We start from the raw sequence: 17,176 nt of genomic DNA, 5'->3' as shown, positions 1-17,176 counted from the left end.
TTTGAAATTATGAAAACATTTTGTTATATTTCTTTGATCAGATTTCTGTTATCAATTTTTATGTCTGCTCACATTCTTTGAAAATTCTCATATAGTTATTTTATAAAACTGTAAATTTGATCTTGGTTGAACCACTAGGCATGCAAATTCTCTGTCTTTAAAGAAATGGGCATACAATAATACTAACTTTATTTTTACTAGAGCAAAATTATAAGCATTCTCATTTTTTTAAATTATTAATCAAAGGCTTCATTTAACACGTGTAATAAGCTTATTAAACCTATTATACTGATTTCTGTATTTGTTTTACATTTATTTTTTTATCACTTTTCTCTGCCATTCAAGCAGTTACTTACACCAATATGAAATAAACTTTGATATGGTTAAGTACAAAATGATTTAACAAAGCCTACCTCATCCTGTTCTGCAAAAACATTTATTTTTCTCTCATACTTCAAAATTTTCAATCAAGTAAACTATAAAATAGTAATACAGCAAATTTCTCAATGTTCACAAAGAAAAAAAAACAAACTAATCTCAGCAGAGGTTGTTCACAAGTGTCTTTTCTTCAAGCATGACCAAGTTAATCTTTTGTCACTTTATTCCAATGTCTATATAAATTTCCATTAAAACTGAAGTATTATTGCTTTCATAGTTAAAATGAATTAAAAAAAAGAGCTTTCATGAAATGTTTTGATCAGAAGCCTATGGCTTCTTAATTTGATACAAACAATTCCATCACACCAGGACTGAGAAACAGTAATTAACTAAAAACTGATAAAATTACATCATATTAAAGCTACCAGGACAAATTATCATAATTTTGTTCCAAACTACTATTATTTGCCTTGAAGGGAGGATATAAGTGCCATTTTATATTCAGAAAATTGTCTGATAATTCTCACTCACTAATAATTTCACTGAAAAAAAAAGATGAAGTCAACCAGAATTCAAAATTTACAACTCAAAGAATGAATTTCAACTGTAGTGTATTTAAGGTATGCATAAACAGAAAATATACTTTGTACAATTTTTTTTCATATTCAATAATACAATTTTGCACACTGCACCCATTAAAAATCAATTAAGCTGCAAAAAATTAACAAGAATTCAAAAGTGGTATATAAGTAATAAACAAAAGTATGTCTTAATTACACTGCTTGATTTAGTCACAAAAGGCTACACATGTTTCTTCCAACTTTCTTCTGAAATAACTTTTATAAGTTTTGATTTCACAGACTGTTCATACATGTACCACTCATAGTTGAAGCAAACAACTATTAACAATAAAACAAAACTGACCATGTTAAAATGGTAATTAATAAATATTGACAGGTGTTGGGAAGAAATATTCTTTTATATATATTTATAAAGAGTACTTCCTCCCACCACCAATAAATATTTATTAATTGCTATTTTAATATATATACATATCAAGTCTATGCTGTTACAACCGAGTTTGCATGCTAAATACATTTGACTGTTCATCAATATGTTTGATTGTGATATGATATAGATAAAAGTTGAATTTTTTTCAAATATATTTTCATTTTGGTAGAAATTTATTTTTTACTTAAAACAATGAATTGCTCTGAATGGCAATTTCAAAACTTCTTCCACTACAGAACATTATTTATCATGGTTCACATGAATGTTATTCATAAGTTAGAAATGACAATGAAGCTCTCAATACCTTTCAACCACAACAGTAACTTTAATTAAAAGTATCAGGTTCTAGCTTTTCAACTCACCTCACACCAACAGAGATGGTCACTACATTGTCCAGATTTAGCTTGCACCATTCTTCAACCTCAAAGGCAAACGTAGCACTAAACATGGCATGTCGAACATTCGGTGAGTCACAGGATTTGTAAATGACACCCAATTGATCACGAAATCCCTGTTTGCCTGCTTCAAATAATTTGTCTGATTCATCAACGACTAACCACTCCACACTAGAAGTATATGTTTAAGTAATGTATTACTTAATCTTCCTAAAATAAAGAAGCAAAAAGACAGACAAAACTAATAACAGTAGTATTTTTCTAAGATTTCTGGAACCCTTGAAAAGTTTTGAAAGAAATTCACCAAACATATATGTTAACTATAACCACAAACAGTTTTACATCTGCCATGTAGATTGGTTCCACTGTTGTACATTATATTATGGAGATATAACTTTCCTACACTTCACTCACCCACATAAATAACTATTCTCATTCAGTGCCACCCTCTATTTGAAAAATGTTTTGCATGCCATGAGCCTCGAGCTCCCATGCACCCTAACAACCCTCCACCAACAGGAGAGTGATACACCTTCCTGAAGCAAGTAACCCCTTCAGTGAGAAGGAGGTAAGTACCTATCACAAATAAATTTTCAGTATATGAAAACTACAACTTTTAACATGGTCAATTACCTCTTCTCGCATAAATAGCTAGAATCCCACACTGAAAAGTGGGAAGGACATATGCAAGGGAAAGATACATCCCATAAAAGTATCCAAAGGACACTCTAAAAGAATAGATCCTCACAGAAGAATATGATAGAAGACTGCACCACTTCTGTACCGGATATACTCTTCAACCAGTGTAGAAACTGGAAGAAGCAAATTCAAAAGGGTGAGAACAATGGTTGGAGAGGGAAACCAAACCACATGACATTTCAATCTCAATCCCACAGAGTACATCAATGTGGATGAGTGTAAAAGAATGTGCCTCTAAGTGCAGAATGGCTGGGGTGCAACTGAGTGTACTTAGCAAGTCAATTGCATCCAAAACCCAGCCTCCAGGAACCAACATCCACATTGGAATAGGAAAGAGGATTAGTATAGTAAATATGTCTCTGTAAATTAGACAAAACCAATTCAATACGAACTGCCCCCAGTGCAATAACATCATCAGAATAAGAAAATCTTAGAGAGATAGCATAAGAGGAAGAACCATACTAATCTGCAAGTTCCACCACCATGACCCACAACATGGGTGGAAGGAACAAAAGTATAACTGGGTGTGAAAACAGTCACTTATAATATGTGTGTGAGGACTTATGTTGATTTGTTCAGCTCTGAATCCAAAATCCAGTCACTGGGAACTGACTTCTATGTTGTAGTAGGGTGAAAGATCCCAATCAAAAGGGTGAACTGCAATTTTGACTGCTCACTTCAAAGCCACAACATCCTCAGATAAATCTTTACAAAGACAAAATAATCAGATTGGAGGACATTATCATCTACACCAGCAGAACACCACTGCCCTACTCTGAACTGAATGGTTTCATCATTGTTTGTATTGTATGTTATTATCACATTCAGCAGGATTACTTCATGATCCACCACCCCAGTGACTTGGAACTAGAAAGTAGTAAAGATTCCTATACTCCACTGGAAAAAAAAAGGAGAGAAAACACAGTGGAAAGTCAGAGGAATGTCAACACCAGAGAATGTCAAAACCTATGAGCAATTTTGTGGAACTAGTTTGACTAGTTTAAGCATACCTGAACAGGTACCATTCACCACAGAGTGGAATCCATAAGCAAAAAAAGAGAAGTACCTCTGCAAAATAAAAGGTATCTTACCTAGTCACAGTCTCAAAGAATGAAGGATAGCAACACGTGAAAGACAGTACTTCAACAAGAAAGAAACAGCTACTCAAAGCAGAAAATGGAAGATAAATGTATACTGTGTGGTCTCAGTGCTTGATGGAAGAAGTACCTTCCAATGCACAATGAGGGTGAGATGCAGGTAAAAGGGAAGTGCCTAATCAGAGTGAAAATACCAAGAACGAATTATGGGAAAAAGGATATAAGGAAGAAAAAGCTAATTGAATCAAATGCCAAATTCAAAGGGGAAGAGAAGGAGGAAAAAGTCAAACAGGGAAATGAAAAAGAGAATGAAACAGCAGAAAAAAGAATAGGGATACAACAGGGATTAAAGGTGGAGAATGTAAGAAAACAAAGAAAAAGAACATGCCCCATGAATTCCCACAGTGTAGTGTATGAGAATATCAATCCAAAAAACAAAAGAACAGATTGAGCTGAAGCAACTAATTAACCAGATCTATGTCAGCCAGAAATGAACAATCAGAAAGACCTAACAAAGAATGGCAAAGGTGAAAGATAAATGGGATGAGAAAAGAAATGTATAAACAGGTATCAATCCTGTCTAAATGTATTGATAACCAAAGCAAGTGGATGAGGAACCACAAACAAAGACATATACATCAGAAAAAAGCTTGAAGACAAAGCATGAAACAAATACCCAAACACACAGAGAACAGTGCAACAATGGACAAAAAAATAGGAGCATCAAATGCAGGCATGATCAGTCCTTGTGAAAAGGCCCAATACAGTGTGATAAAAGGCAATATAGGAAAAAAAGGAAAAGAACTAAAAGTGATTGAGATGTGATGGATCAATCGCAGAACTCCAAGCTGAATCAAGAATACATGACTGATAGAGAAGTCTTAGATAACAGGAAGGTGCTGGACATGAAACATGAATAAATAATGCAATGAGCAAAGAGACAAATAAGCAACCAAAAATAAAATATCAAATGTAGCAATACAGATATCCCATATGATGCTAAAGTAACAGGAGTAACCCCCCCAAAAAAAAAAAAAAACAACAGACAAATGGAGGAAAAGAACTGTCTGTAAGTCCAAATTAGAAGTGTAAGAGAAATGAATTTGGTACAAGTCAGTATCCCACCCCAGAAAATCCCAGAAACAAAAAAGCCACATTAGTAGGGAAAGAGCCAAAGCTGGCAATCACCACAACATGGAGGTAAGAAGGAGGAAAGCATTAAAAAAAATCTTCAAAAAATAGATGGAACATCTTGACGATAGCACAGCCAAATGAGAAGTTGTTGGGTAGAAACAGAGGGAGTCACATGTCAGGAAGGTGTATTGCATGATGATCTGCATGAAAGATGAAGTTAAACCATGATGATCTTATGATACATAGGTGCTCAATGCTTCTGGCATGCAAAAAACAAATTTATATACAAGGTAGCACTATTTATGTGAGTGGAGGTAATGTATTGGAATCAGCAATTTCAAAGTACCAATATAAAAGTTCTTACTCAAAAATTTCACTAATGAAATAATTTTTCTTTAGTTTTTCTAACTGAAATTTTTTTAATCACAGAACACAATGCACTTGTTTTCAGTGATAAAAAAATATTTGTGATTTTTGGAATTGTACTTCATGTGTTAGAAAGACCTGTTGTAAGGCAAGTTTTTCTAAAGCTTTTCCGTCCCTATATACTATGAAGAAAATTACCATAACCACCACAACAAGCTTTTACTTTATTTCATTCAATGTTTTTATACAACTTGTTCAAGAGTAACCCTTTAATTAAATTAGTTTGCTCACAATGACTTAAACAGAAGGTTGCTCCAGAAGAAGTTGAACAAATTAAGCATTCAGCAAAATTTAAACAATCTTGTAGTTTTCTTTATTGTATATCTAAGATACTCCAGTCAGTGCCTTGAAATAGTAGTTTATACATAAATTGCTGAGAGCAAAAGCATCAACCCTTTTTGTAAGTACATGGAAACAGCTGCACAATGATCAGTTTAACTTTTATAAATTATCACTTACTTTTTAAGGCTTATCACTGGTGGGTCTTGTTGAAGTAAATAAACTAGTCGGTTTGGGGTAGTTACAAGTAAATCTATGAAACGAAATACAAAACAACACAAACAATGAAAGTAATTCACAATAATAAAAAATGATTAAAATTATTATTTACCAAAAACTCTTACACCCATCTTCAATTATTAATAAATGAAATATATTATGTCATCATCATCTTGCAAACACTTAGACACAATAAGTAATATTTAAATTATATTAGATAAAATTTCTCTTTAAGATGCCCAGACAATTTGTCAAGTTTCATACCAAATCTCTGGGAGGAGCTTGGACCAAACATTTTTGCAGCTTTATTAACTTTATCTATGATGTGTATTCTTAGGCCTCTTCCTTGAGCTAATCGCTGACACTCCCTAAATGTCTGTTTTGCCAATTCCCGAGTCGGGGACACCACAACTGCTCTAAAACCTTGCTTCTTTGGTTCCTGTAACAAAAGGAGAAAAAAAATCCTTGAAATAACTGACAAAAATAAGTTATAATTAATATACAATAACAATAAGTAATGTTGGAAACTGTCTCATTAATTTGTTTTCTTGCCAAATATTTGATTTCAATGTAAGGTTATTCTCTAAAATCTATAAATTAACATCATCCATGCCAAACTTAGACATAAACTTAAAAACCTTTTCTTTAACTGCTGTGAAAAGTGCATTACAACATTTTTTGTCCAATAATTATTTAGTGTATCAATATATCTTTTTAGCATTAATTCAATCTTATATAACAATAAAAGGTCACATGAAAATTTTTTCCTAGACACAATTTTAAAAATCCATAAAGTAATAATACCTTAAGGTGGTGAATGATGGGTATAAGAAATGCTGCTGTTTTTCCTGATCCTGTTGGTGCACATGCAAGTATTTCTGTTCTCTGCAAAAGAAAAAAATATGTACGTCAAGCCATGAATTCAAAATGCTATTCTATTTGATTCTTTTACAATACATACAAATGACAATATAGCATAAGAACAAAAACATTGAAATATGTCTATCCATCTATTCCATCACTGTTAGAGGAGTTTAATAACCTTCACAAGCTAAGTTACATTAATTTTTTACACATTTTCAGTTAATACTATTTTCTGTCTACTTTAATAAAACAAACACAATATAATAATGTCAACACCTCAATCATCAGAGGTATAGCCTGCATCTGAATAGGGGTAGGAGTAGAATAACCAAGAAACTGGATGTTCTGCAAGATATCTTGATGAACTCCATACTTGCTATGTAATTGGTCAAATGATGCTACAGGGTCAGGAACATCTGCACCCCAGACAAAAATCTTGTTTTGCTTTCTGAAGTGATTGACCTATAAGAAAATTGAACTAACAGTTTCAGTCATAACATTAAAAAAATTAATTCTTGAATAACTGACTTGTTTATATACCATTTACAAACAAAGGAAGCCCAGATACTGTATCATATTGGACAATTTTGAGTGTTTTGCCTGTAACATCACTCATTGTAAAGAAATGATCAAATAAAATTGGTAACATCACTCATTTTATTCTTAAAATACATAGGGGACTTCAAAAGGCATTAGTGAGATTAACTACAATATTGATGGTATGTTTAACTGTTTTGCAACATGCGTTATTAACTCTCTCAATCATATGGACCAAGCTTGTAATCATTTTATGTTTGTTATCATTTTTATGCCATAACTTTTAAACTAGTAAATGTATCTTCATGAAATGCTGTAGGTTATCAATAAACATTACAAGGCATTCATGTGTAAAATCTTAGATTTTTAATAAATTTTAATAATTCTTAAATAATGTTTTTCTCATGCCTTTCTACTTCTTGAATGTTGACTAAACAAAAAGCAAAGTAATTTTGATTTTAATATTAAAAATACTTTTATGCATTAGAAAATTTTAAAATTTCACATGAAATATTTATAACCTCCAAACATTTATCAAACTTTTTTCCTTTGACCAACCTCATAACTGCCATAGAAAAAGAGAAATAAATATAAATTATGTTTTTATCACTCTAGAATGACTACAAATTATAATACTAAAACATGAATCTTTAGTCTAAATGATGCAGCACATGCATGCTTTACCATATCTAAGAATATAAAACTAGCCTTTACAAAGTAATCTGTCTTGACTGTGTTTTATTGGACTGGTATTGTGTCAATTGCAGTCATATTTTAGTTCTTTTGTAATATAATTTATCTACATTATTATTCTTTAGAAATTAGTTCTTAAACTTATTTTTATTAAAATATAGAACAGTAAATAAAGAAGTATAGCAAACAATTATCTCTTCTTGTTATGAACTTTGTACTCACTTGCTGCTTGCCTTAGGTTACTAAGCCTTATCAAATTTTGTGCATGGAGAATGTGAACCAATATATTTTTATGTTTTATATATACATTTTGAAATAAACTAAAATCATAAATTAATATATCAATACCATAGAAATCCACTATAATTTATCAAGCTTAGTGACCAAGAAGTATCTGGGTCTTAAAGTAAATATGAAATTTCAAGCTATAGATTACTAACCACTTGGAATCTAGCATGAAAAGAACAAGTTTGCTACCCAAATACTTCAAAGACACTGAGAAAGTTACTAGGGAGACATTTTGAGCTTTTGATTGGTTACACATGTGTCACTGGGCAAAGTAGGTGTACATGAGCAAGACTTTTTAAAAATTGAAGAGGTGAATGGGGCCACCTTAGTTGATTCAATAAATACATTAATTTGTCAGAAAACATTAAAATATAGGAGGTTCTTATTTTACCTTCTAGTTTGTCTATATCAATAATCTCAGTATTCAATTCAAAGAAAATACAGACTTTGTCTTCAAATATCACACACATGTAATTTGAACCAATGCTGAATTTATCATACCACTTGATATATAAAAATCAATATTTAGGTTTGTTTTTTTTAATACTTACTTTTAAATTAAGAAATTAACCAATGTATAATACTACATCTATCAAATGACGTGTTGTGTAACATTATGTTCTCAACTATTAAATGTAAATTCCACCCGTGAGAAAGTTACTGACAAGCTTGATGAATATGTAACAACTGTTGTCACAGAGTTAGAAAGCTTGAAAATTTTTGAGGTAAGACAGTTTGTCTACTTTTTGCATGTTATTAGTCTATGCTGTTTGAAGTATTATTTAAATAAACAAGTTATTAATTGCAATACAACAAGTAGTATTAAAAAATAAAGTTAACTCTTTTTCACAACCAAGAACAAGAAAAAAGAAGATTTCTTGTTTTTATGCTTATTCTTTATGCGTAATTATAAAAGCAACTAAAATGTAAAAATAAGTATATTTTTAGGTTAGTTAAGATTAGATTAAGTAAAACAAATAATAATAATGAAATAAAATTGTTTTAATAGGCATGCATGCAAGTTGCTTGTACTAATTATACTAGTTTGTTGGTAATAAAATTCAATAGCCTAATGTGAGCTGCACATTCCCCAAGTGATTTACAACTTATAAGTTCATGGACAGTAGTTTGTCATGGTTTAAAGGACAATAAAACAATAAAATTTAATTATAAATAGATGTATAGTGTTACAAACTTAGACCTAAATAGGATAAATGAATGGTCCCAAACAGAGATCTGGACTTTGTTCCCCCTTGTTTGGTAATACAACTGACAATAACAGAATTATTTAAATGAACCAGAATCACCTACCACTACAGGAGCAGAAGAAAATGAAATTGACCCTAGCAAACTCCTAAAAGCACTAGAATGTTGATACAAAGTAATCTCCTTGACTGACCACCAAATGGAAATATCTCAGCAATCAAGGAAAGCCCCACCCCCAACACATCAAGAAAGCATCTGTGGATAGATGGGACTTGGGGCAAGGCAGAGAAATGGGAATCCCCACTGTGGTCAAAACCCCATCACACCACCAAGAAAGGTCAGCCCTGCTCCCGGTATGGTCAAAGGGGGTTGAAGGAGAAGTTCCACTGGTAGAGAGGCATCCATATAAAGGAACACAAGCACCCAGCCCTAGGAAACAAAAGCTTCCAAGAAAGCCCATATCCTCAAAAGTGTAAGAACCTCTTGTGCAAATAGAAAAGGAGAAAGAAGGGCTTTTGTGATTGCCTGCTCCATAACACAGAGCCAAAGTAGAGAAGATGGGCCTGACTGAGATGGGAATTGAAGAGAACCCCAAGGTGAATTAGATACTGCATGGGGAAATAAGACGTCTCCAGCTTGATGAAAAAAAACTAACTGATTAGCTTTGAAAAGTAAACAGGCATGATTGACTGATGGGACACAGGAAGAGGTGAGCAGGAGTCAGTCAACCATAAAGTCAACCATTTTTGGAGTCCAAAAATCCAACTAGTAAAAATGACTGATAAAGGTGTACAACATGACAAAATACACAAAGCCACAGAAGGACAAAATTCCACTGCCCAGAACTGAAACACAAAACCTTTGGAGATGAACTGATAAAAGCAACATGATGGTGAAACAACTGTAATATGAAGATAGACAACAGTTCAAACTATTTGGTCATCTGGAGTTCCAGTAGGAAAAAAAAACCCCAACTGACAGGCAAAACTACATGGAGAAGAAAGGTGGCTTCAGATAAGACGGGTCTCCAATCTCCCACCTCTTAAAGGACAACAACTATATGGGAGTAAAACCATGGTTGAGTGAGTACCACCTGTTTGACAGTCTTTTTGTGTAGATGGTCACAAACAGACTTAGTAAAACAATTAGAAGAGGTATGATCCTGAAAAGAAAAGAAAGATCTGGGAAGTGGATAGGAGAGCAGTGGAACTAAAGGCAAACATTTTCAAACAGAACCCATGAAAGAGTTGTGAAGTGTAGTGAAAAGACAAACTAAACAAACATGATGAAAGTACTCATAATAAACAAACAAACAAACAAATCTTAGAAATTTGTTGTCTACAAAGTACTTAAAAATAAACTTGCAAAACTATGAAACTGGACCTACAATATAAAACAATAAGTAACACCTAAAGTACAAACCACTAAAGAAACTTAGATTAAAAGACATGTAAATATAGAACTTATATGTCCAATCAAAGAACCAATGATAAAGGACATTAAAGTAAAACCTACACTGAAGAACATGAGAATGAAAAGGCACCAAGTTAACAATATCAAAATTGGACTCAAAGCTAATCCCCAATTAGATGCAACTAGTATAAGGAAAAGACAATTACAAACTAACAAACAGCTGAAGGACATATAAGTAACGAACCAACACACCCACAAAATTGGATAAAGTTACCATTACTCAAATAGTAACTATCATGTAAAATCTTTACATATACCAAAAATTAAACAAAAACATGGTTATAATCAAACTCTAAATGCAAATTTAAAATAAATTCAACTGTAAAAGAATTATATAAACTGATCAAATACTGAGCAGAGAGAACATGAAAGACCTAAATAACAAAGTGAGGAAAACAGGTCAATCCCTATTAGCTCATACAAACCTTCAAAACATTGGTATACCTACAGAGAGTGAGAAATACAAGCTCAAAAACTTATCACAGACCTCTGGGAAAAAGAACTACCTGACTCAGGGGATTACATGGAAGCATGGTAACAAGCAGAAGATGCAGTAGAAAAATATTTACACTCAGTAGTTATATCCTTCCTCACAAAAATCATAATGTGAAAAGGAGAAATCATCAGCCAAACATAGTACATGAACTCCCTGTGAACCAAATCTATACTTACTCAGCAGACATCATCAACATTGAGACCTAGGAACTTGTGAAAACCACTGCTGACTATTGTCAGAATTTCATCATCTGCTATATTAAATCTCAAATTCATACAAACAAATCAGAATTCAGAAAACAGAAATATTTTGAAAACAAATGAGCAGAAACAATGAAAATCAAAAAGTTGAAACACAAAGTTGAAACTGATAAAAAGTTGTGTTGAAGCACAATAAAAATTGTGTAGTCACCTGGAGAGCAAGTTAAAACATACATTTACACACAAGAATGCTATTCAAGAAAGTGAGAACTGCTCTAGAGTTGCACTAGTATAGAGGTCACACTATGACTGATGGAGGGTAGACATATGATCAATGCATTCTGAAACGATGTAAAACTGATGGGTATAAAAATTGGTGCACTTGTATCTAAAAATTTAGCAATGCTTAGCAGACAATTGAGGATCAAGATAACTCTAGGTAAGAGGTAAGACTGTTTCAGAAAAAGCAAGATATTTGCCATTTTTTTAATTCTGGAGAATAGTAACAAGCTTGCACATTTTATGCACATTGAACAAAGTATGTGAACAGAAAGACTACAGTAACTTGTTTCTTCTTTTTCTTTCTCAGTTTGGAAAAAAAATACTGATTCATTTAATATATTTCTTAAACTTAAAACAGCTGTATTCAAAACACAATAATGTTTTTATATTACCTAAAAAAATACCTGTTCTTGTTTGAGTTGAGCTAATTTTTGTGGAGTTTTAAAGTTTTTTCTCTTTTTCTCAGTCTGAGCCTTTTCTTTTGACTTGGAAGTAATTTCACCTAGTAAGTTCACTTCTAATGAGTCTTCTGTAAAAATTGAATAAATATCATTATTTTTCAATCCAAAGAATCACATATAACATAACTAACTTTATTGGAAGAAACAGATGTTTTTATGAAAAAAATCACGTGTTATGATTCACATATCCAAATGAATCTGTGTGTATGTGTGCAAATTGTACACATACTTAAAGTGAGGAAATTATAACTGGAAAAATAGCAAGGAAACATCTACTTTGTATCACTACAAGTATCTAAAATTATGTTGGCAGAGTTACTGATTTCATAAAAGCATCAATGAAAGCTCTTCCACAAGTCTTTACGCTTCCTCTTTTTTATTGAATCTTTTAGCATGGTGTCCTTATCCCTGCCACAGACTTTACATCAAAAGACATTCATTTATGTTCTCCCTTCTCCTCCTATGGTTTCATATTCAACAACCTCTGCAAACCCTGAAACATCTTTCAATTTGATTTAGCTGCCTTTTACTGCCACCTTTTCTGTCTGCTTCATGAACAATCATAATTAATGCTACTCAACTCTTTTTTAGGAGTATTTAAAATTATAATTTGACATGTGATTGAATGTAGCCTTTTACACTTCTCAACAAATAACAAATATAAAGCCTGAAGAACAATAAGTCACATTAGTACAGCAAAGTTATTATGTCAAATAAGCACACTGACAACACAAATAATGAAGAGCACTTAAGCTAAACATAAAAATAAAGTAATGTACTTAAATTAGTTGTGTTGCATGAGCATTCTTTCTTATACATTATTCTTCATAGACAAATCTTTTAAGATATTAGAATTGAACCACATTACAGAAGAAATAAAATGTAAAATATACAAGGAAAATACCCAAAATTAACCTTATACTACTGTCATTACAGACTATCTTAACTATGTAAATCTTAAACTACTACTTAACTCTTTTACCACAGACTCAGTCCCCAGGACTGACATCATAAACCTTTTGTACTTGTTAGAGTTTTCATGATATAACTTTTAAATTAGTAAACATATGTTCAAGAAATTTGGCAGGTTATCAGTAAACATTACACTTCTTTCATATGCAAAATATCACATCTTTTATAAGTTTTAAGATGTTTTAAGTAACATTTTTCTTGTGCCTTTTTTTTTTTCCACGTATTGCCCATCCAACATGCAAATAATTTTCATTTTAAGCTTAAAAATACTTTATTGTATCAGACAACTTCCAAATTTATTGTGCAAAATCCTTATAATGTCCAGATAGTTAAATGTTTAAGAAAAAAACTAATTTGTTTCTTATTTTCACTAATAATATTTTTCACTGATTTGATCGAGTTCTTAACTACCATACAAAATTATGAAATAAGTTTAAATTATGCCTTTTTTGTTGTAAAATGACTACAAGTAATAACATGAAAGCATGTGTGTTCAGATTAAATAGCTTAAATCTCATAACATTATACATTTATACAATTTTATTATTTTCATTATATTGGCCTTTCAGTCATTCCTAGCTAACACTACAGAAGTTACATTGATGTTGTGCATGTGCACTCCTGTCACTATATCCAATAATATCAAATTAACCTTTAGTCTTTACAAAATTACCTGTATTGGCTGTGTTACAGTGGACTAGTATTTTATAAAATACAGTCACCTTTCAATTATCATACATTTTATATATATATATTATTACTATTTACAAACAAGTTCTTAAAACTTTTTATTTTTAAAAATAAAACAGTAAATTAAGGAATAAAGAAAAAAATATCTCTTCTAGTTATGAACTATATACTCGGTTGCTGCTCTTGGAGGATAGGAAATGAAATATTTTTTTAGGTTTTAAATATACATTTGAATAACAAAAAAAATTATAAACTATTATATTGATACTACAGAATTCCATCATAATTTATCAAGTTTTGTAACTAAGCTGTATTTAAGTCTCAAAAAAATATAAACTTTGAGCACAAAAGCCTCACCTTACCAGCATGAAGATTTGTATTGAAATAACAAAACTAAATCACAATTCTTGAAAATGGCCAAGAAAACTACTAGTGGGGACATTCTGACCTTTAAATTGGTTATTAACTTTTCACAGATTAAATGTACATAAGGTACTATTTCAAAAACAGAAAGAGGTGAACAGGGCCATTGTGTTTTGTGTGTTCCATTCAGTACACAAGCAATATCTCAACAGAAAAAGACAGGAGATTCTTATTTATATTCTAGCTCATTAATATTGGTAATTTGAGTTCCTAATTTGTACAAAACTATAGATTTTGTATTTTTACATCACAAACATCTAATATAAATCACTGCTGCATTCAATATACCATGTGACACACTAAAATTGATGTTTAGATGTTTTAGTATTTATTTCTAAGTTAATAAATGAAATAATGTATAATATTAAAATTTCAATTATAATCTAAAGTTTGATACCAGTCTTAATAATATAAATTCATAAAATTATAGTTTCATAAAATTTTTAATGTGAGTCAACAAACATGATGACATGGCCTTTGATCCATGACCTGTCTGGAAAAGGTTAATATGCATGAAAAATTAGTAGCAAGTCTTTATGTAGACTGGCAAAACTTCAGAATTATCATAACATTCATCACATTCAGCTTATCAACTACTACATATATTCACACATTTAGTTTATAGAAATCTCATGACATTTTATGAACCAATAAAATAAATTTAATAATTTAATACACACTACTACTGAATGAATTTTACCATCTATTTCAATTTTCTGTTTTTTGAAAGCAAGCTCCTCTTCCTCATCATCACTTGTATTTTTCAAGTCTATGTTTTCTGTCTCTTTACTTTCACTTTTTTCTTTACTCCCACCAAAGAAATCCAAAACATTTTTAACTGTCTCTTGGCTAGGATTATTGTCATTTCGAATAATCTGAAATTACAATAAAAACCTTGAAATACTAAAACTGATCAACATTCCTGCATGTATAAGCTATACAAATAATGGACATACCAATTAAAATCTTGGCCAATACCAAGAGTTGATCATTACCCATCCATACTGGCTGATATTAATATTTAATATTAGTACAATTAATGTACTTTAAAATACTACAACAAATTAAAATTTAACCTACAGGTGGGGTTTTTTTCCAATTACACTTATAATAAAAATTCATGTATAGTATTTACTTGGTAGATTTAGTTGAGAAAATAAATAAGAGTAACAGTCATAAAAAATGAAAATAAGAAAACTTTGCATTAGTGATTTAAAAATAGCAAAATAGACACACACAAACTAATATATTAACTTTTGAACTGTAACTATAACTGCTGTTGGTTTACAGCAGAATTTAATGTGTAAAAATAAGTCTTAACTTCATCACAAAATTCAGCATAAAACTATTCAATACATTTCATAAAATTTAGCATAACAATTTTGTCACTTCAGAGAACAAAACTCCTGGATTCAAAACACAATAAAAATACACTCACAAGCAAGGTCAAAACAAAATATACAAAAGAAAAGAAATTGAAATGGTACATTTAGTAGTAATTAGTAGTAATAACAAAACATCAGGATCACATTCATTATCTCTAGTGTAACGAAACTGTTAGAAGACTTTTCTTCACTAAAATCAACATTTCTGCCTTACAGCATACAAGCATGTTCCTTTTCTCATCCACAACATGGGAGGCAACACTGAACAACTACTCACTGTCAACACTGTTGCAACTTTGGAGAAAGAAACTTCTATATGGCTTCAGCCAAAGTGGAAAAATAACCTTTGTTGCTCCTCCAGTATTTCAACTTTGTGTACTTTCTCGAAGAGTGGGCTCTCTCAGGTAACTAAAGCAAGTAATACTGCTGTTTATAGCATCAGTTAATACCCTAACAGCACTTTCCTTCACCAAACAATGTTCTGCTAGATTTTCTTGAAGTGCCATCAACTGCTTGTTTTGATTTATTTGTGACAGCTTTCCAGTTGCTGGGGCATTGCATTTTGCTTTCATTTGTTTAAAGTCTACAAAAACATTAGCATAGAAAGCAGTTTTAGCAATTTTGGTAAAGTACTTGTCCCGATATCTTAAATTCATCAGGGTTACAATGCATTAGAGGTGTTTAAACCCAATTTCACTGAACCACATTTTCATGGCCTCCAACAAAGTAACTTTCATAGTTTTGATTTTCTGGTGTGAATCTGTAACTTTGCTCAAACATATTTTCAAAGTCTCAGTGAATGAAGTGACATCAGGAACAGAGGCCAAGGAAAAATGTATTCCACACATTAATTCTTTAAAAAAATGTTAGGACTATTAGTACTCTTCCAACCAACCCTACTGATGCATGGTGAAAGTTGCAAGGATTTCATAATCAGGAGCACAAGCTTCAAAAATATACTTCTGCTCCATAAGACTTTGTAACATGTAGTATGTCTGTTCCACCTTGTCTGCAAGTGCTGCTGTAACCTCTTGGAAGGCATTCTGAGCTTAGCATGTACCCCTTGCAGATAAAAAAAGGCCAGTGTAAGGCATCTGAAATTCCCAATAATACACTGCAATAACACATCTTATTTACAAGGTAAGTAAATGTACTACAGAAGGCACAATTAGCAAACTTGAGTTTAAAGTTACTTTTGCAATGTTTATTGCATTATTTCTAATAAGCATATATATTTTTGCACTCAAATTTTTTCACACTGCAAACATTTTATCAAAGGTATACAAATAGCCTCTGCCCTATAGGAACCAACGAGCTCATGGGTTTGTAGTAGTGCCTACTTTAAACTGTAATTCATGTCTATATATTCTGAAATTAAACTTGGTACTGACAAAGGTTACACATCAATGCTCCATATATCAAATGTAAAGCTTAATTCTTATACATGATCACCTTCAAGCAGCACATGTATGCATTTTAAAATGGCACAGTACAGTTCTGACAGTTCAAAGTCAGATGTAAACCTTCTTCTTGGCAATATATAATGAGGTTCCAGATATTCAGTGAGA

The 17,176-nt window shown here is 31.6% G+C and overlaps 1 protein-coding gene across 2 annotated transcripts in view; it reads right to left on the bottom strand.

The window, feature by feature from the left end:
- The window catches only part of ais (DExD-box helicase 52), a 39,326-nt gene that overhangs the window by 18,821 nt on the left and 3,329 nt on the right, over positions 1-17,176 (bottom strand). For both annotated transcript variants that reach the window (XM_076478775.1, XM_076478776.1), the window contains exons 2-8: positions 14,924-15,098; positions 12,082-12,206; positions 6,779-6,964; positions 6,443-6,523; positions 5,903-6,077; positions 5,600-5,672; positions 1,752-1,955 (exon numbers count right to left, since the gene is read on the bottom strand). In XM_076478775.1, the coding sequence (XP_076334890.1) occupies positions 1,752-1,955; positions 5,600-5,672; positions 5,903-6,077; positions 6,443-6,523; positions 6,779-6,964; positions 12,082-12,206; positions 14,924-15,098 (1,019 nt within the window). The remainder of the gene's footprint in view (positions 1-1,751; positions 1,956-5,599; positions 5,673-5,902; positions 6,078-6,442; positions 6,524-6,778; positions 6,965-12,081; positions 12,207-14,923; positions 15,099-17,176) is intronic.

Source organism: Tachypleus tridentatus, chromosome 13 (genome assembly GCF_004210375.1).
Source record: "Tachypleus tridentatus isolate NWPU-2018 chromosome 13, ASM421037v1, whole genome shotgun sequence".
NCBI lineage: Eukaryota > Metazoa > Arthropoda > Merostomata > Xiphosura > Limulidae > Tachypleus > Tachypleus tridentatus.
The sequence above is the reverse complement of the archived record's forward strand: the minus strand, read 5'-3'. Positions and strand labels throughout refer to the sequence as shown.